The following is a 20664-nucleotide window of genomic DNA, read 5'->3' as shown; positions in this document are numbered from 1 at the left end:
AAGAATGTTTACACACACACAAAACACCTAACCATCCATCTGGCTGAATAATCTGCCATGGACAACTTATTAAAAAAAATATTTTACGTATGCAAGACAAAATTTCTTTATTTTTGTCTTTTTAGGGCCACACCCACGGCATATGGAAGTTCCCAGGCCAGGGGTCGAATTGGATCTGCAGCTGCTGGACTATGTCACAGCCATGCCAGATCCAAGATGCAAGCTATGCTGCAGCTTGTGGCAATGATGGATCCTTTAACTCACTGAGCGAGGCCAGAGATTGAATCTGCATCTTCAATGGATACTAGTCAGGTTATTAACTTGCTGAGCCACAATGGAAAGTCCTTCTTTTTTTCTTATTTGGCTGCACCCACAGAATACTGAGGTTCCTGGGCCAGGGATCAAATCTGAGGTGCAGCTGCAACTTATGCCACAGCTGCAGCAATGCTGGATCCTTAACTCACTGTGCCACAGCAGAAACTCCCAAAATTTCTACATTAATGAGCAAAAATTTGACCTTTAATAATAAACTTTAAAAAATTGAGCAATCACTGTGTGAATACATAATCCAATAAAAATCAAAATTCATTTCAGTTAAATCCATACTGTTGTATATAAAAGTATATACATTCCAGACAAAAACTTTTCAAAATTGGGAGTTACTATAAAGAAAGAAAAAAAATTAATACTATTTTTTTGTATACATGCCTGTTCGAGGTGTACATAGGATATGCCAATTCATTTAAACAAAACCACAAATACCCTTAAGAAAATAAATACCCTTAAATAGCTAAGATACACTTAATCTAGCAAAGGTCGTATGTAGGAGGAAAAAGGGGCAGGTAAAACAGAGTCACCATTACTTAATTTGATTAAATAGCCTCATAACTGGAAAAAAATTTTCAGTGAATGAAAATTTATGCTTAAATTTAATTTACAAATTCTCATGCTATTCCTTTGAAATGCTAAAACAAATGAAAATAAAATGGCTTTAAATAAACTTTTTTTTTGTCTTTTCTAGGGCCACTTCCCATGGCATATGGAGGTTCCCAGGCTAGGGGTTGAATGGGAGCTGTAGCCACTGGCCTACGCCAGAGCCACAGCAACGCGGGATCCGAGCAGCGTCTGCGACCTATACCACAGCTCACGGCAATGCCGGATCCTTAACCCACTGAGCAAGGGCAGGGATCGAACCCGCAACCTCATGGTTCCTAGTCAGATTTGTTAACCACTGCGACACAACCCGCAACTCCAATAAACTGTTCTTTTAATTAAAAAGGTTTAGCATCTAAAAACTCAAGTTCATATGGATAAAATGTAAAATGCAACTGAACTGAGAGGCTGCTTGGAATAAAAATTATGTACAAGGTATGTTACTACATCCTTAATGTATTTGCTATTTGATGTGGTAAAATCTTGTAAACGCTAGCGTTAATGGTATATTTTAGTTTATTTTTTGGATACTAAAGTGACAAGGTTAGCATTTTTTTTTTTGAATAGCCAGTTAAAAAACAATTTTTCTTCACATGATTGCCTCTAAGCACTTTGCACCCTTAATTCATATTTTGAAAACTTCTAAAAATGATCCTGAGGAAAAACCAGTGCAATCTGGTCTAGATTATTATAAGAATGAAGGGGGCAAAAGGCTACCTTAATGAGTCTGTATGGGACCATTCAGTTTCATCAACCACGTAGCTAAGTATAAAAAAACTGCAAAGCTAGATGTTAATGCTCATGAATAGTGCAAGGAAGCTTTGAAGGAACAATTCTGAGAAAAATCTAACTGCTAACAAATGGAAGAAGTATTATCAAATTATACAATAAGTGTGTAAGTACAATACTCTCTGAACAAGTAAAAGACTATCAATTTACCAAAATTCAAGGAACTCAAGTTGGGAAATAGTATCAATGTACAGATAACAACAGAAAACTATGAATTAATATTTGTATGCATTTGAGAAAAAAGTGCAAAAACGACAATTCCACTGAAATTCTTTGCAATGTAATACAAATATAGTGATAAAAATTCTGACGAGATATTCTCATTAAAAAAAGATGTTCCAGTGGGAATGAAGATATTCTGAATTTACATTATATATAACAACTATCCTCACCTTAAAATAATTGCTTACCTACTTTCTTGGTATCAATTCTTTCAAAAAAGAAAGATTAACATTTCTTTACAATTTTCTGGGATTAAAAAACAAAAACATAAACACTGGTAATCCAGAAATATATTCTTAAAAATCCTAATAGTTTAGCCACTAACTTTTACACTCAAATTTGAAGAGGGAAAAATCATATTTATTTGTATCCAACATCTATAAAAACACATTTAAAAATTCTAGTTGTAAATAGATGATCTTTGTGGTATTAAAGAATAAATTCAAAATATAGATCTATGTGGAGTAACACACTAATTCCAAGAATAAGGTAATGAAGATTCACATAAATTACCTCCTAACTTGCCCAAGATCTCTCTTCATTGGGAAATAAGAGTATTATACACCTTGATCTTTAAGTTTTACCTTCCAGCTTTAAAACTTCAATGAGTCAGTCAACAATTACTAAATATAAAAAGCCATGAAAATAATTTGTAAGGTACATGCTAGATTTATTATAAGGCTTTTGACATTTCAGAAATTACTATTTCAAACTTACACTTAGTTCATTAAGTATGTGGTTCAAATTGATCCACTTTATTTCTAAATAGAAAATGATTAACAATTTAAGGCACTCATTATTAAGCACATGACACACTCAATTTATTGATAAATAGTTGATAAAAGTACTTATTATTGGCTTTATAAAGTCATAGCATAATTTGGAAATGTGAGATTTGGTTAAATATGCAACAAATCTCAAAAAACTACAGAGAACTTTCCAATGAGAACCAAAGGTCATGGCTTTGTCTCAACATGCATGGCAGCAAATGATTCCAGAACAACACTGGTAAAACCAATCTCCCAATTTAAGGCAGTGCAGAGGCCCATGATTAGTTGTTTTAAGGCAAAATCATATATTCTCATCAATGATGGTAGAAAAGCTCCTGAAAACATTTCTATAGCAAGCATGTACATATAGCTGGTGCCTAAATTTTGCGGGCTACCTTAGTGTGATTTATGTGGAATGCTATGAACACATTTTTCAATACATACATTACAATAACTGAGTTATCGGTAATAATACATCACTCACAAAAATTTCAGCATTTGAGCACAGGACAAAATGAATACTTTACCAAGAACTGCCGGCACATTTCAGACAGAAGCCAAAACATGCAGCAAAAAGGGAAAAGGCACTAACAGAAATTGAGGAGAAAAGAGTAAATTACAGCTCTGTAACTTATAAGTGTTGATTATGGTCGGATTCTTAAAACTGTTAAAAATGATCACAAAATATTCAGTGCGCTACACAAGACAATGTCAATATTATATTACCTGCATGCTGTCACAACTCCTAAATACAAAAATGCCAACTGGCAACAGATTTTACATATACCACCTGATCAAATTTATTGTATACTAATAAATGTAAAAATCACATTTGCAGATGTGAATCAATGAAAAGCACATTAACTGCCTTAACTTCACAAGGTTAAATTCATCAAAATTCAATTAAGTTTCTAGGTGTCAGAAAAGTCTTTGTTTTTAATATTATATATTCATACCTGCCATTGCAGCTGAAATCATGTGTACCTGGGTAGAATCAGGATCAAATAAACCATTCAACTTTTCCTTGCAGTTTGAATAAGCAGCAAAATATATTGCTCTAAAATAAAGATTTAAATTTTGTCAATAAGTATGTTGCTTAATTCATAAGATTTAAATGACATATAGGTTATCTTTATTATTTTAGAGACAAGGAATCTAAAAATATAAAGTCTTTGTTACATTCTCATGTAACATCACATACACATTTTTTCATGAAGACCATGAGGTGCTTTTTCGGTACTGACTCATTAAAGACAAACCCAAATTAAAGCATCCTCAAACAGACACTCTCACCCCAATATTCAGACAGCAACTGACTAACTGAAACAAAAAAGTATAAAGACTTTGATGATCAAAAAACACATGGATAAGGCTCGAAGGCCTATGTAAAAAGTAAATATGCTTGAGTTAAGTAAATGTGGTATGAGTTCTCTCTCTCTACATATATATGTTCTTTTGAAGAGAGGAAGGCAGAACTGACCCGAGATCAAAGTAAATAGTAAAACAATTTTGATACTATGCTATCTGCCAGTCTACACTACACAAACAGTAGTTCAAAACAATCGCAAAAGAAATCAGTCCCATCTGGTCAGATCATGTTTCCTAACATTTGTAAACATTGCATTAAGTTTGTAAATATTTTCCCTGTTAACTTATTAACTGTGACTTTATGCATCCAAAATACCTCCTCACTGTTTAGCTTTCCAGGCACTCAGTTACTGGCTTGCTGTATCAAATATTCTATTTTTTTCCAACAATCCTGATTATCTGTCCAATATAATACAGAGTAAATAAACAAGTAAAAATGAGGAGAGGTTCACTGTTGTGCTTTTTTCATGTGCTTAAGAAAAAAGGGAAGCTAATATAACTGAAAATGAAGCCTTCTACTTCATGAAAAGGAAAAAAATTGGTATTTAATGATACCAAATCATGGAGAATAAATAAAGCATTGCTAGAAATGAATAAGAAAAAAAGGCAGGGTCCTTTCCTACTTCATGAGCATGATGATTGGGTGTTCACATGCTTGTGTGACATGTGCCTCCCTGAAACCTTGTTGTGACATCGGCACATTACTGTCTGACGTTTAAAAGAAAAAAAAAAAAAGAAAAGAAAAAAAGGCATCCTAATGAGAAAATGGGCAAGGAATAAATAGAGGTAATTCACAGAGGAGATATACAAATGACAAGTAATTACAGGAAGGAGGGCCTGAAAGCACCAAAAATAAAACAAAGGTATACTAAAACAGTGAAAAATCACATTTAGTCAATTTGGCAAGTACTACATGAGTAGGAGCCAACCCTGGTAGCACATGGATAAAGAGCAACTGATTCAATATTTGAGAATAAAAAGATGGCATGCCTTTTCTGAAGGCAACTGAACAATATTCACTAACTTTACATGTTCATACACCCTTTTATCTAGAAATTCTACTTTTTAGGTAACTATCCTAAAGAAAAATATGTGCTTAAGGACTCAAGGCTAATGGTACAACTATGTTCACAAAAATCATTGTTTTTAACCGCAAAACTGTGGAAATAAATCTAAAAGCTTATCAATAAGGGGTCAGTCATATTACACAATTTAAAATAACTCTACCTATTTTCATGGAAAAAGCTTTTAGACAAACTTTGTGAAAAAATCTTAGTATGATTCAATTAATGTAAATGATAGTAAGCATACATATTACACTTCTTATGAACAAGATAAGCCAGAACAATTAATGGAAGACTATAAACCAAACTGTTTATCAATGTTGGTTATCTAAGGGGAGAAGAATAAGTGCATGTGGGAAGGTGAAAAGGACGAGAGGTGATGTGTTTAAGGTGGTATGTCAAACTTTGTATATTTTTTTAGTCTTTACAATGAGAATGAAATTTTGGATATTTTAAAAAGAAAGAACCTTTATAAAAAGTTGAAAGATGAGACATGTATCTGCAACACTGTTTGAATACGAAGAGCTGGGTATATACATTTTCACTCTGAATGTGAACTCTGAAGCATTCTATCATGACAAAGTCAATCTAAGATAAACAGAAATCAGAGGAAAATTACAAATTTGTACATCAAGCGCTTTTTAGCTTCTTGAACTTGGTGCAAAAAAACCTTCGCCCCTCTAAGAAGTCCTTTGTACCTGTACATGGTATAATATGCCTATTCTTTAAGATGGTTACTGATACCTGATTGTTATACTACAGCACTTTATCCTTATCACCTTGAGTTCTCTTCAGCATCTCCCTTCATTAAGCTTGAAACAAGACCACCACGATTTGATTAATTTAAAAGTACTTTTTTTTTTACCTGGAAGGGGCCACCCCCACTAAATTGGGGCCTAATCCTCTAAACAAGGAACGAGGTCCTTCTTTTTCCAAGATCACTCTGAAAAAGAAAATTATTATTTAGAAAGGAATGTCCTTCAAAGTGCAGTGCTTTATTTATATAAATAGTCTAAATCCCTTATGTTTGTACTGTAATATGTCCTAATGCTCTCTTGTCAGTGTTCCTCATTTACAAAAAATTGTTTTTCTTGACAAAGTGTAATTCAATAAGGACTGATAATAGATTTACTAGTAATAATAAAAAGATATCTATTCAACTTTTTTTCCTGAAAGTTTTAAAAACAATTATCAATACAGATCTCATTTATTTTCACATGATCATGCTCATCTTCAATTCCTCCATTTTACTATTTTATCAGAAAATTCAATTCCCAATTAGAAATGAGGTTCCCTCCTAGTATTTGAGGTCCTTTCCTTGGTATCGGACAAATCCCTCACACTGCAGCATTATCTTACCCAGCTATTCCAGTGATATGCTATGGCAAAATTGATCACCCTAACATCCTTCAGGGTACTAAAATGGTTACTTGCTACCAGTTCTCCCACTGCTCAGTTAACATTTACTATATAAAGAATAAGCAGAATAAGGAGATAGAAAAGAAAATAAAGCCCCTGCCATTGAGAAATGTGGTGTCTAACTGTGGAAAAAGGGATCATATTGAAACAATTTCACAGACCACATTAATAAGTAAGTACTATACAAGCTAAACATGCATGCCCAGAGTTCCCATCATGGCTCAGTGGAAATGAATCCAACTAGGAACTATGAGGTTTCAGGTTCCATCCCTGGCCTCGATCAACGGGTTAAGGATCCAGTGTTGCCATGAGCTGTGGTGTAGGTCGCAGACTTAGCTCAGATGTGGTGTTGCTGTGGCTGTGGTGTAGCCCGGCAGCTACAGCTCCGATTAGACCTCTAGTCTGGGACCCTCCATATGCCGTGGTGTGGCCCTAAAAAAGGACAAAAAGACAATCAATCAATCAATACGCATGCCCAACATGGAAAGGAACAGAGGCATGTCCAAGTCACAAAGGCTTTCTGAAGGTGAATAATTAAACAAAATTTTGGAGTAAGAAACACAGACTGAGGTATGTATTTTAAGTCAGAGGTAACAGACTAGGCCAGTGGTTCTGAAGCATCTATATGCTAAAAAGCAGTTGAGCAAAATGGTTAATTAAGGGCTTGAATTGCAGGGCCAAACACCTCAATATAAAGCCCAATTTTGGTAATCGCCTAGTTGTAAGAACATAAAGCAGTAACTTTCTCTTTTCCTTATTTTCATCAGCAGTAAATGATTGACACAGATGATACACCCTCCCTGCTCGCCCCCCCGCATTTTTAAGGCCATACCAGTGGCATATGGAAGTTCCCAGGCTAGGGGTATAATCGGAGTTACGGCTGCCAGCCTACAGTAGCCTACGGCTGCCACCGCCACAGCAGAGGTCTGAGGCATGGCAACACTGGATCCCTGACCCACCGAGCTAGGCCAGGGATTGAACCATCGTTCTCACGGATACTACACTAGTCAGGTTCATTTCCACTGAGACACAAAGGGAACTCCTAAACCAGTTTTAATACAATGAGGAATGACAAATTATAGAGCACAATTTGAAAATTTCAGGGTTTGTTAGCCCCTTTTGTGTTATAAATCCCTTTGAGAAGTTAAGGAAGCCAGGTGTCCTTTAAAAAAAAAAAATACGTGTTTACAAACACTCACAGTTTTGCATACAATTTCAGTTAATTTATAGACCTCCTGAAAACTGGCAGTTCTCCAAAGTGTTAAGCATAAAATTACCACAAGATCCAGCACATATACTTCTATTATATCCCCAAGAGAAATAAAACATATGTTCCTATAATGGCATTATTCATAATACCTCAAAATGGGAGACAACCCAAACTAAACTATCATCAAACCAATGAGCTGATAAATAAAATGTGGTACATACCTATACAGTGGAATACTTGTTAAAACATGGATGAACCTTAAAAATATACTATGTGAAATAAACCAGTCACAAAATACCACATATAATTCCATTTATATTAAATGCTCTGAATATGCAAACCTATAGCAATAGAAAGTAGATTAGTAGCTGTTGCCTAGGACTGGGGGAGAGGAAAAGAAGAAATGGGAGCGATTGCTAATAGAGTGAAGGTTTCTTTTTGTGATGATGATGAACATGTTCTAAATGTAGAATGTGATGATGGTTGCACAACTCTATGAATATACTAAAAACAATTGAGTATACACTTTCAATGGGTGAATTTTATGGTATGTAGATTATATCCCAATAGAGATGTTGGGAAATTAAACAAAAGGAAGAAGCCATGAAATAGACTGATGAGGACAGAGCCCCAGAATAGGGAAGCAATGAGAATGAGTGAGGAGAGGTTAAGGAAAGAGAATGCAGACTTGGAAGTCACCTGGATATCAATAACAGGGGAACATTAAAATGACTCTTATATAAGAAGGCCTGAAAAACTGAGAAATTAAAACAGAGCCGAGGAGTTCCCGTTGTGGTGCAGTGGTTAATGAATCCGACTAGGAACCATGAGGTTTAGGGTTTGATCCCTGGTCTTGTTCAGTGGGTTAAGGATCTGGCATTGCCGTAAGCTGTGGTGTGGGTCACAGACGCAGCTCGGATCCCGTGTTGCCGTGGCTCTGGTGTAAGCTGGTGGCTACAGCTCCAATTAGACCCCTAGCCTGGGAACCTCCATATGCCACGGGAGTGGCTCAAGAAAAGGCAAAAGGACAAAAACAAAACAAAACAAAACAGAACAACGAAAAAACACAGAGCCCAGAGGGATTCCTACAGTTCTGAGAAAGTCAGAGAAGGAAAACTCATTGATGAATAGAATAAAAAATATAGTATTATTACAAAGGTCAAAGGAAGTGTTTTAAGGAAAGGTACTTAGTAGTAATGTTAAAATCATATTAAAATATCCTATGATTAATCAGATAGAAGTATTTATCTACAACTACGGCATGTTAACAATTTTGGGGAGTTCCCTGGTGATCTAGTGGCTAGGATGTGGCGCTTTTACTACTGTGGCCAGGGTTCGATCCCTGGTTTTTGAAGAGATCTCACATCAAGCCGCTGCATTCTGTGACCAAAAAAAAAAAAGTTGATTTTATTCTACCTACTTATGTACTTAAGTGTTTGAAACAAAAAGAAAAAAGCAATGAAATTTTGGGGTAGCAAAGGTAAACACACAATAATAAATTTACTTCCTATTACAAAATAAACATTACTAAATAAAGTGCAAATAGATTATGTCCCAAGTGAGCTGATAAGATAGACACACAAGGCATTCAGTTACACACCTAAGTTTAAACGTGCAAAAGCTAGTTTCAATGGTTTTGAAATTGCAAATCCAATTTGTAACATAATGAAATATGATTAAATGTAAAAACCCATCTTTTCCAAACTATCAAGAAATGTCATGATCCCTGCAGTTGCTTGGGTGGCTGCTGTGGTGTGAGTCCAATTCCTGGCCTGGGAATTTCTGCATGCCACAGGTGAGACTTAAAAAGGGGAAAGAAAAAAAAAAAAAAGTGCCAAACACTGCATTTTATATATATATATATATATATTTACATTTTAGGGCCACACCCAAGGCATATAGAAGTTCCCAGGCTAGGGGCTGATTCAGAGCTGCAGATGCTGGCCACAGCCACATGGCATCAGAACTGCATCTTCGACCTATATTACCACAGCTCACTGCAACGCCAGATCCTTAACCCACTGAGCGAGGCCAGGGATCAAACCTACGTCCTCCTGGATACTAGTCAGGTTTGTTACCACTGAGCTACAACAGGAACTCCTGAATTATATTTTAATATCAACAGAACTCTGCTTTAAATCTCAGCTATAGTTATGTTACATAACAATCAGAACTGCCATTATTAATTGGATGTACTTACCTGTGAGTACTTTGAAAATCAAAAATACACACAAAAAGTCAATACTATCACATTTAGAAAATAAATGAATTCACAACCTAAAAGAAAACACCTATAATATCTTTAAAAAAGAAATCCATTGGGTAAATATAGAAAAAACACTCCAAATACACATGATTTTGGAAAAAATATTACATTTGATATTACATTTACATGACTTCCTATTCCTCTCCATTAGGGATTACCATTTCTAATGAATATGAGAGTAATTCTATCATTAAGTCTGTAAAACCCTTTTAAAATATGGAGAATATAAACAAACATGGGCATCATGAAGGTAAAAAGACAAAAAAAAAAAAAAAAAAAAAATCATGAATACTGTGCTCTCACTTTAAGCAATGGAGAGGTCCAGGAGACACTACTCGGTTGACACTGGCTCCAGCCATGGTGTTCAGGTGAACTTCAGAAATATAAAGTGTCACAGAAGATGACTGCAGCCGTGTTTTTACAACTTCCAGTGGACATGTCAGAATAGCTCCCACTGTACCACCACATCTACAAAAAAACCAAAAAGAACAAAATTTATTTAACTCATAAATGAGTATACCTGTGCAGAGCTATGAAATGAGTAAGCAACTGTGACTTTGCGAAGGTACTAAAACTTAACCATTTTTGATTTTAGAAGACTGAATAATGTTTTAAGTGTTTCACTTATTTGACTGTATACAAACACGCTTAGTAGCTAAAAATAACTGAGCTTAATACCTACCCAGCAAGAATAATTAGCTAAAGACTCCAAAGAGCAGGTGTTGTTACTAAAATTTACTGGTATGTCACATTATGGCCTTAAATACTACTCTAAGGGTTTATTTGGTACTCCTTGCTCAGATACTACTTGTGTTGAACTTTAGAACATTATTTGAAGTATACCTTATTTCTCAAACTCCTATCTTTCGAAACTCAAGAAATAGTCTTGAGAACAGTAAGAAATAAACCTGTCTCAGAGGTATTTAAATATTCAAATACTCAGAAGCATTTCATTTACAAATAAATACAAAATTTGAGTCTCAAAACCTGTATGTTAGACCCACATGTGGAAATTTATGCAAACTATGTAGGCTTGGCTAGAAAAATCCAATTTAGGATTGATCCCCCAAACAACAAGACAAAAGTTCTTTAATGACATTCTTTTGAAAGGTATGTAAAAGAAAGGCTGAGGAATTATTCTTTTTAAATGCAAAGAGTGGAAACTAATTTTCTTTTAAAGCATTAAAGTTACCCAATGAAGCCCTGAGAACTGCTTTATAACCACAGGAAAACCACTCAGGAGTGCTCTTACTGCCAAAAAAAAAAAAAAAAAAAGAAAAAAAAAAGAAAAGAAAAGGAGACTGAGTTAGAAGTAACCTGGACCTCCAGGGAAAGAATCTGAACTGTAGCTGCAGCCTATACCACAGCTGTGTCAATTCTGGATTTTTTACAGCAGTAATTCCTACCATGTTTAAAATTAACACAGAAGAAAACATTTGGATAAAAAATCTTTTTGGGGAGTTCCTGTCATGGCGCAGTGGAAACGAATCCCACAAAGAACCATGAGATTACGGGTTCAATCCCTGGCCTTGCTCAGTTGGTTAAGGATCCAGTGTTGCCGTGAGCTGTGGTGTAGGTTGCAGACATGGCTCGGATCCAGCACTGCTGCAGCTGTGGTATAGCCCGGCAGCTGTAGCTCCAATTAGACCCCTAGCCTGGGAACCGCCATATGTCATGGGTGCAGCCCTAAAAAGACAAAAAAAAAAAAAAAAAAAAAAAAATCTTCCTGACTTTGGGTAGCAGAAATTTTCTTAGATTTAACAACCAAAAGCAAAAGCACGAATCATAAACAAAAAAAAGTTGATGAACTAGACTATCAAATTTTAAAAACTCCATCCTCTGGAAGAGTTTGTTAAGAAAATGAAAATCCATGGTCTGAAAGAAAATATTTGTAAAATACACATCTTATAAGTGCTTATATTTGGAAACAAAACTCAATAATAAAAAACAACTAAAAAAAGATAAACAGAATAGCCAATCCAGATTTCCCATCATGGTGCAGGGGAAACAAATCTGGGAACCATGAGGTTGCAGGTTTGATCCCTGGCCTCGCTCAGTGGCTTAAGGATCTGGCATTGTTGTGAGCTGTGGTGTAGGTCGCAGATGCAGCTCAGATCTGGCATTGCCGAGGCTCTGCTGTAGGCCAGCAGCTGTATCTCTTGATTATATCCCTAGCCTGAGAACCTCCATATGCAGTGGGTGCAGACCTAGAAAAAGTAAAAAAGACAGAAAATAAAATAAAATAGAATAGCCAAAGCCATCCTGAGAAAGAAAAATGGAGCTGGAGGAATCAGGCTCCCTGACTTCAGACTATATTACAAAGCTACAGTCATCAAAACTGCATGGTACTGGCACAGAAAATCAGAAATATAGATTAATGGAACAGGATAGTGAGCCCAGAATTAAACCCATGCACCTATAGTCAACTAATCTATGATAAAGGAGGAAAGAATACACACAGAGAAAAGACAGTCCCTTCAATAAGTGGTGCTGGGAAAACTGGACAGCTACATTTGACTGAAATTAGAACACCTCCTAACACCATACACAAAAATAAACTTAAGACGGATTAAAGACCTAAATATAAGAGTGGACACTATAAAACTCTTCAAGGAAAACAGGCTGAACACTATCCAATATAAACCACAGCAATATCTTCTCAAGTCCACCTTCTAGAGAATGACCGTAAAAACAAAAATGAACAAATGGGATCTAATTAAACTTAAAAGTTTCTGTACAGCAGGAGTTCCCGTCGTGGCGCAGTGGTTAACGAATCCAACTAGGAACCATGAGGTTGCGGGTTCAGTCCCTGCCCTTGCTCAGTGGGTTAACGATCTGGCGTTGCCGTGAGCTGTGGTGTAGGTTGCAGACGCGGCTCGGATCCCCCGTTGCTGTGGCTCTGGCGTAGGCCAGTGGCTACAGCTCCGATTGGACCCCTAGCCTGGGAACCTCCATATGCCGCGGGAGCGGCCCAAGAAGTAGCAACAACAACAACAAAAGACAAAAAGACAAAAAAAAAAAAAAAAAAAAAGTTTCTGTACAGCAAAGGAAACCCTAACAAAATGAAAAGACAACCCAAAGAATGAGAGAAAATATTTGCAAAAGAAGCGACTGCCAAGGGATGATTAGTCTCCAAAATTTATAAATACCTCCTGCAGCTCAATACCAAACAAAAAACAACCCCATCAAAAAATGGGCAGGGAGTTCCCATTGTGGCTTAGCAGAAAGGAATCTGACTAGCACCCATGAGGACGCAGGTTCGATCCCTGGCCTTGCTCAGTGGGTTAAGGATCCAGCATCTCCATAAGCCATGGTGTAGGCTGGCAGCTGCAGCTCCGATTAGATCCCTAGTCTGGGAATATCCATATGCTGCAGTGCAGTCCTGAAGAAAAAAAAAAAAAAAAAAAAAAAAAAGAAAATGGGCAGAAGATCTAAACCACCAGTTCTCTAAAGAAGACAGATGGCCAAAAAACACATGAATAAATGTTCAACATTGCTATTTATTAGAGAAATGCAAATCAAACTAATATGAGGTACCACCTTACACCATCCAGAATGACTGTCATCAAAATGTTTACAAACCTGATTTGACCCCTAGCCTGGGAACCTCCATGTGCGGCCCTTAAAAGAAAAAAAAAAAAGTAAAGTCTACAAACAATAAATGCTGGAGAGGGTGTGGAGAAAAGGGAACTCTAATACACTGTTGGTAGGAATGTAAATTGGTGCAACCACTGTGGAAAACAGTATGAATATACCACAGAAAACTAAATATAGAACTACCATTTGATCCAGTAATCCCACTCCTGGGCATCTATCTAGAGAAAACCATGACAGATGTACCCTAATGTTCACTGCAGCAATATATACAATAGCCAAGACATGGAAACAACCTAAATGTCCATGGACAGAGAAGTAGATAAAGAAGATGTGGTACATATACACAATGGGATATTACTCATCCATTAAAAGAAAAGAAATAATGGCATTTGCAGCAACATGGATGGACCTAGAAATTATCATGCTAAGTGAAGTTAGTGAGACACCAAGGTCATATGCTATCACTTACATGTGGAATCTAAAAAAAAAGGACACAATGAACTTTGCAGAACAGATACTGACTCACAGACTATGAAAAACTTAGTTTCCAAAGGCTGGGGGGTGGGGAGATGGGCTAGGGGTTTGGGATGGAAATGCTATAAAACTGGGTTGTGATGATCACTGTACAACTATAAATGTAATAAAATTCATTGAGATAAAAAAAAAAAAAAAATTACTCTAGGAGTTCCCATTGTGGCTCAGCAGAAACAAATCTGACTTGGCACCCAGGAGGACACAGGTTCGATCCCTGGCATCGCTCAGTGGGTTAAGGACCTGGTGTTGCCCTGAGCTCTGGTGTCAGACACAGCTTGGATCCCGTGTTGCTATGGCTGTGGCACAGGACGGAAGCTACAGCTCTGATTCTACCCCTAGCCTGGTAACTTCCATATGATGCAGGGGCAGCCCTAAAAAGCAAAAAAATAAAAACAAAAACAAAAAACAATACTTCACCAAATATATCTGGATGCAAATAAACAAAGATAAGACTTCGAAATCATCTGTCCCCAAGAAAATGCAAATTAAATCACAATGAAGCACCACTGCACATCTACAAATGGTTAAAATAAAACAGACTGCAAATAAGTGTTGATAAAGAGCAACTAGAAATCTCAGATACTGTTGGTGGAAATGCAAAATGGTAGATTTTGAAGAAAATGGTACAGTTTGGAAAAAAAAATCTGGTGGTTTCTTACAAAGTTAAACATACTGTTGGAGTTTCCTGGCGGCATAGTGGGTTAAGAATCCAGCATTGTCTCTATTGTGACTCAGATTTGATTCCTGCCTTGGGAACTTCTGTAAACCATGGCCCCCCAAAATAAATAAATAAATTAATTAATTAAATAAAAATAAATAAAAGATAAACATGCTATTGTCATACAACCCTGCAATCCCACTCCTAAGATGCTGACCTGGGGAAAAAGTCAATAAAGTAAAGGCATACCTTAGAGATACTATAGATTCACTTCCAGATCATCCCAATATAGTGAATACCACAATAAAGTGAGTCACCCAAGTTTTTTGGTTTTATAGCACATATAGAAGTTATGTTTACACTATACCATAGCATATTAAGTGTGCAAACACTGCATCTAAAAATATATAGATACTCAATTAAAAAATAACGCTGTTGATAAAACTTATCAGCTCTTGCACAGCAAAGGAAACCATACACAAAATGAAAAAAAAGACAACCTGCAGAAAAGGGAGAAAATATTTGCAAATGATTCAACTGACAAATTTCCAAAATGTATAAACAGCTCATATGGCTCAAAAAATAAACAACCTAATCAAAAAATGGGCATAAGACTTAATAGGTGCAGCCACTATGGAGGACAGTATGGAAACTTCTTAAAAAACTAAAAATACAGTTACCAAATGGTCCTGTAATCCCACTCCTGGGCATATATCCAGAGAAAACTCTAATTTGAAAAGACACATGTCCCCCAGTAATTACAATATCCAAGACATGGAAGTATCCTAAATGTCCACTGACAGATGAATGGATAAAGAAGATGTGTATATACATACAATACCATAAAAAAGAATGAAATAATGCTATTTGCAGCAATATGAATGGCCCTAGAGATTATCATACTAAGTGAAGTGAGTTATACAGAAAAAAACAAACATGGTATCATTTATATGTGGAGTCTTAAAAAATGATATAAACAGGGATTCCTGTTGTGGCTCAGCAGTAATAAACCCAACATGTATCTGTGAGGACACGCATTTGATCTCTTGTCCCGCTCGGTCTGTTAATGATCCAGCATTGCTGAGAGCTGTGGTATAGGTTGCAGATGCAGCTCGGATCCCATGCTGCTGTTGCTGTGGCGTGAGCCAGCAGCTGCAGCTACACTGGATCTCCAGCCTGGGAACTTGCATTTGCTGCAGCTAGGCCCTAAAGAAAAAAAATCAAAAAAGAAAAAAAAAAAAAGATAAAAATAAACTTTATTTACAAAACAGAAACAAGTTCATAGACACAGAAAACAAACTTATGTTACCAAAGGAGAAAATGGTGGTGAGAGAAAAATTAGGAATCTGGGATTAGCAGATACATACTACTATACATAAAAATAAGTAAACAAGGTCCTATTATATAGCACAGGGAATTATATTCAACATCCTGCAATAAACTATAATGGAAAAGTATATATATACACATATACATACACACACATAAAGTGTATAACTGAATCACTCTGCTGTGCACCAGAAACTACTACAACATTGTAAATCAACTATACTTCAATTTTAAAAAAATAATAAATTCACCTCAGAATCTAAAGAAAGAAAGCAAGCAAAGGTAGCACATAAGAATGACTACCTATATCCTACCCAGTCATTCCTGGTTCCAAGAAAATAAACATATTGCAAAGAAAACAACCAACCAACCTACCAGAGAAAAACAAAATCTATGTATATCTCACAGGCTTGTTATAAAGATAATATATGATATAGCCCATGATATGACACAGAGAAAGTACTCAATAAGCTTTAGCTAGTGAAGTTGTCAGTGCCTGCTACTGATAATAGCAAGCAAAATTTTTAACAAAACCATTACAAATACTTTATGGCAAGACCACAGACTCTGTGTATGTGTGTGTGTGTGTGTGTGTGTGTCTACTACAATTCCTAAAAAAACACATGAGGATCTAAACTGTACAGAGCTGGGGTGGTGGTGGTATTAAGTGGGTGTACACACAAGCACTTAGGCTGTCTGATGTAGACTCACTTTATAAAATGCAATAGGTATGTAGTAGTAGAGTAGTCACACTACTCTATGAGTGTTTCTCATGCTGCCCTTTTTTTTTTTTTTTGGCCATTTCTTGGGTCGCTCCCGTGGCATATGGAGGTTCCCAGGCAAGGGGCTGAGTCGGAGCTGTAGCCGCTGGCCTACACCAGAGCCACAGAAACGCAGAACCCGAGCCACGTCTGCAACCTACACCACAGCTCACAGCAACGATGGATCCTTAACCCACTGAGCAAGGCCAGGGATCGAATCCACAACCTCATGTTCCTAGTTGGATTTGTTAACCACTGAGCCACGACAGGAACTCCTCATGCTGCTTTTATCTTAAGTAATTTTTAAGTAACTATTTTGTACACTGAAATTATTAGAAATGATGTAAAGACCAAAACTACTGCTGTCAATAAACATTTAAAATCTCTACTTATGAAAACAGGATTGGAATTCCTGTTTCAGCTCAGCTGGTTAGAACCTGACTAGAACCAATGAGGATGGGAGTTTGATCCCTGGCCTTGCTCAGCAGGTTAAGGACCCGGCTTGCCACAAACTGTAGCACACAGGTCACTGATGCGGCCTGGATCTGGCGTTGGCTGTGGTGTTGTGGATAAAACTCTGATTAAACCCCTAGCCTGGGAACCTCCATATGCCACAGGTGCAGCCCTAAAAAGACACAAACAAACAAAAATCACCCCCAAAATTAACTACATTTGTTTTATCTCCTCTTCATGTCAAAAGTCTGTCTATTCCACAAGGACAAAGAGCCAGATGAGAAATTAGCACAAGATTTCAAGCAATAGCAATTCCTTGGTTAAAGATCTGGCATTGTCACTGCTGAGGCACAGGTTCGATCCTTGGCCCAGGAACTTCTACATGCCTCAAGCAAAGCCAACCCCCACCCCAACAAAACAAAAATCAAGCAGTGAAGAAAACGGGAAGAATTAACTGAGTTGGCAAAGAGGAAGAAAAGCTTGAAGATGTTATAAATATAATAAAACTGTATTCCAGGGCAGAAGCCTAATTCTCTGAAGAATATGAACTCAAGGATCTCTGAGCTAAGGTTTAACAGGTGCCATGTATACAAAAATCTCACAGCAAGTTGTGCAATTTTTCAAAATACTAGAGACAAAGAAGACCTCATCAACTTCTGGAGAGAACAAAAGGTCACATAGACAGAAAAAGTCAGAATAACATCGGATTTCTTAACAGCTGCACAAAGATTACTTACTCAAAAACATACACGCTATTTCCAACCTTGTGTCCTTTCTTACACAGAAAATAATCAATTTCATCTCAACAGAATGGGGGTGCGGGTGAACTGAATGCAGGAAGAGAATAACCCAGAGAGGGAGAAAGGAGTCCCAAGAAAGATGATGGAATGTCAGGCTTAGAAAATAACCAGTGCAGACAGCATTAGGGTGACAGAGGTCAGAGGAATGAAGATGTTCAGGAAAAGACTGATGGATGAATATATCTGAGCACATAAACATTTAAGTTTAAGTACTCACCTAACTAAGAAAATACTTTTAAATGTGGGGCAATTATTAACTCCAGAGTACAGGGAAAGGAATGAAGTTATTCAAGAAAGAAAATGTTGATATAATATATAACTTAGCTTTGCTATCAACGAGATTTACACAGTCAGTCAGGTAAGCATTGACTATTGATTCAACAAAAAATTGTGATATAACATATTGAGTGGATTTGAGGAAAATAAGGAGTGGTGGAATATAACTAAAGCCTCATCTACCAGAACAGAAAGTATGAAGAAAATTCCAAAAGTAATAACTAAGACTTAAGAAGTTTCCATTAGGAAGGAGAGACTTATGAGAGGGAGCAGGGAGATGAAGTTTTTTATTATCTTCCAGCAGCTTTTTTAAAAAAGTAAAACCACATGTATACATTTCTTAAAAAAAACCCAGACAACATTTTCAATCAAAATTTTATCAGTAAGCATCCTTTAAAAACAGCAGGGTTTTTTAAACCAGAGAATGTGGTTGTTTCTGGTACCCATAGGACTCTGAAAAAAGTGATGTGTTTTGTGCAAGTATCACAGACTCAGAACTCCAAAATACATCCAGAATCTTGACCACTTACTTCTCACAGTTTCCACCCTGATCTAAGCCATAATATTTTATTGAGGTTAGTAGAGTAACCCACTTAGTGTCCCTCTGCTTCTACCCTTGCTCCACCCCTTCCAGTCCTCTTCAATACAGTAGAGTGAATTAAAAACTTAAGTCAGATCAAGTCACCCCTCTGCTCAAAACTTTCCAAAGATTTCCTGTTATTCAGAATAAAAATCAAACTTTTACACACCAATGACCTACAAGATCTTAACACAAACTGATCTTCCTTGCTCCCTCCAATCCCATCTATTATCTACCTTCTCACCAATTTTGCTCCAACATTACCGGCCTCTACTTAAGAGTTTAACCCACCAAGCATGCTCCTGTGGTACAGGAAGGCTATGGACAGATCAATCTGAAAGGAGATAAAGGATTGTTAACAGGCTTTCTGATCACCAACTACACCCAAGGTCTCAGGGGTTCTACATTCTCAACTTCCTCTCACATTTCCCCTCACCATCCCGCACTGCAAGTGTCTTAAAGCAAAGCCTCATTTCACTCCTAGCCTTCTAACTGGTCCTGAGTCCATCTGATCCAGTGATGTAGCCAATGACTTAAGATTACTGCAAAGTATCATCACTTTAATTTGGTACTAACATTTAAAGTACTAAATTGGATGCTTTACTGTTAAAAAGTTACAATTCAAAGTCTCTTGCTCACTTGCTTCTTAAATGCTTTGATTGCAAAGAATTTCAAGGAGAGAATAGCCAAGTTTGATAGCTAAAGAGCATGTAAATTTGTTATTCTGTAACATCAAAAATCTAGAAAGGACAGTTTCTAAGGTTATGGATCTAATAAAACTGTTGAATGCCACTGTATCCAGGTTAGAGATAACTACTTGGATTAATGCTCATTTTAAAGTTTTAAAGAAAAATGTCACACATTTTAAAGAGGCCAAGGTTGCAATCACATAACTATACACTGATTTTAGAGATATTTAGGAATTGTTTAACATGGTTATCACTAAACATTTTTAGAAGACATTTGAAGCTATTCTTTTTTCCTGATGTTTGAGAAATTATGTAACTAAAAGAAGTCACCCAAGAATTTACTGGAATGTAGTCATGTTTTTAGCCTAAGATAATGTGGAAGTGTAAATGTCTCGGACTTTCTCAAGTGTTGCTTCCACTTGTTCAATATAATGAGGATAAAAATTTTGACATGCCAGGGGTTCTAACTACTCAAGGGTCTATGGATTCCTTGGCTAAAAGCTGCTTAGAATGGAGGGTTTTTTGGTTTTTTTTTTTTTGGTCTTGTCTTTTTAGGGCCACACCCGCGGCACATGGAAGCTTCCAGGCTAGGTGTCTGGAGCTGTAGCCTCTGACCTACACCGCAGCCACAGCAATGCCAGATCCTTAACCCACTGAATGAGGCCAGAGACTGAACCTGTGTCCTCATGGATACCAGTCAGATTCAATTCTGCTGAGCTGCTACGGGAACTCCTGCAATTTTGTTTTTAAAGCTAGGCACAATGTTACTAAGAAACTGGTTAAAAAATAAAACACACAAAAATCTCTGCAAATAGGTCTTGTAAGGAAGAGGAAGACTCCTGAGGTCCCTAAATTACTCTCCCACACCCAAGCTATAGCAACACAAGAATCAGAAGTTTGGGAGGCTGGAGGAAAATAGGGAAGGGGAAAAAGAAATTATTCACTA

General features: G+C 36.8%; 1 protein-coding gene and 1 non-coding gene across 3 annotated transcripts in view; one reads left to right on the top strand and one right to left on the bottom strand.

Annotated features, from left to right (window-relative positions):
* SLC25A36 (solute carrier family 25 member 36) overlaps positions 1-20664 on the bottom strand; it is a 41885-nt gene that overhangs the window by 13795 nt on the left and 7426 nt on the right. For both annotated transcript variants that reach the window (XR_014822357.1, NM_001244793.1), the window contains 3 exon segments: positions 10345-10509; positions 6012-6089; positions 3671-3771 (listed from right to left, as the gene is read on the bottom strand). Coding sequence is in view for 1 of the 2 variants with exons in the window: in NM_001244793.1 (NP_001231722.1) it covers positions 3671-3771; positions 6012-6089; positions 10345-10509 (344 nt within the window). In the remaining variant the exon portion in view is untranslated.
* On the top strand, positions 4694-4796 carry LOC146397503 (small nucleolar RNA U13). Its single transcript, XR_014825414.1, has one exon. It is a non-coding gene; the product is annotated as a small nucleolar RNA U13 (small nucleolar RNA).

This window comes from Sus scrofa, chromosome 13 (genome assembly GCF_054392235.1).
Source record: "Sus scrofa isolate SSC_HxYL_T2T_F1_AM1 chromosome 13, Sscrofa_HxYL_maternal_Yorkshire_Landrace_v2.0, whole genome shotgun sequence".
NCBI lineage: Eukaryota > Metazoa > Chordata > Mammalia > Artiodactyla > Suidae > Sus > Sus scrofa.
The sequence above is the reverse complement of the archived record's forward strand: the minus strand, read 5'-3'. Positions and strand labels throughout refer to the sequence as shown.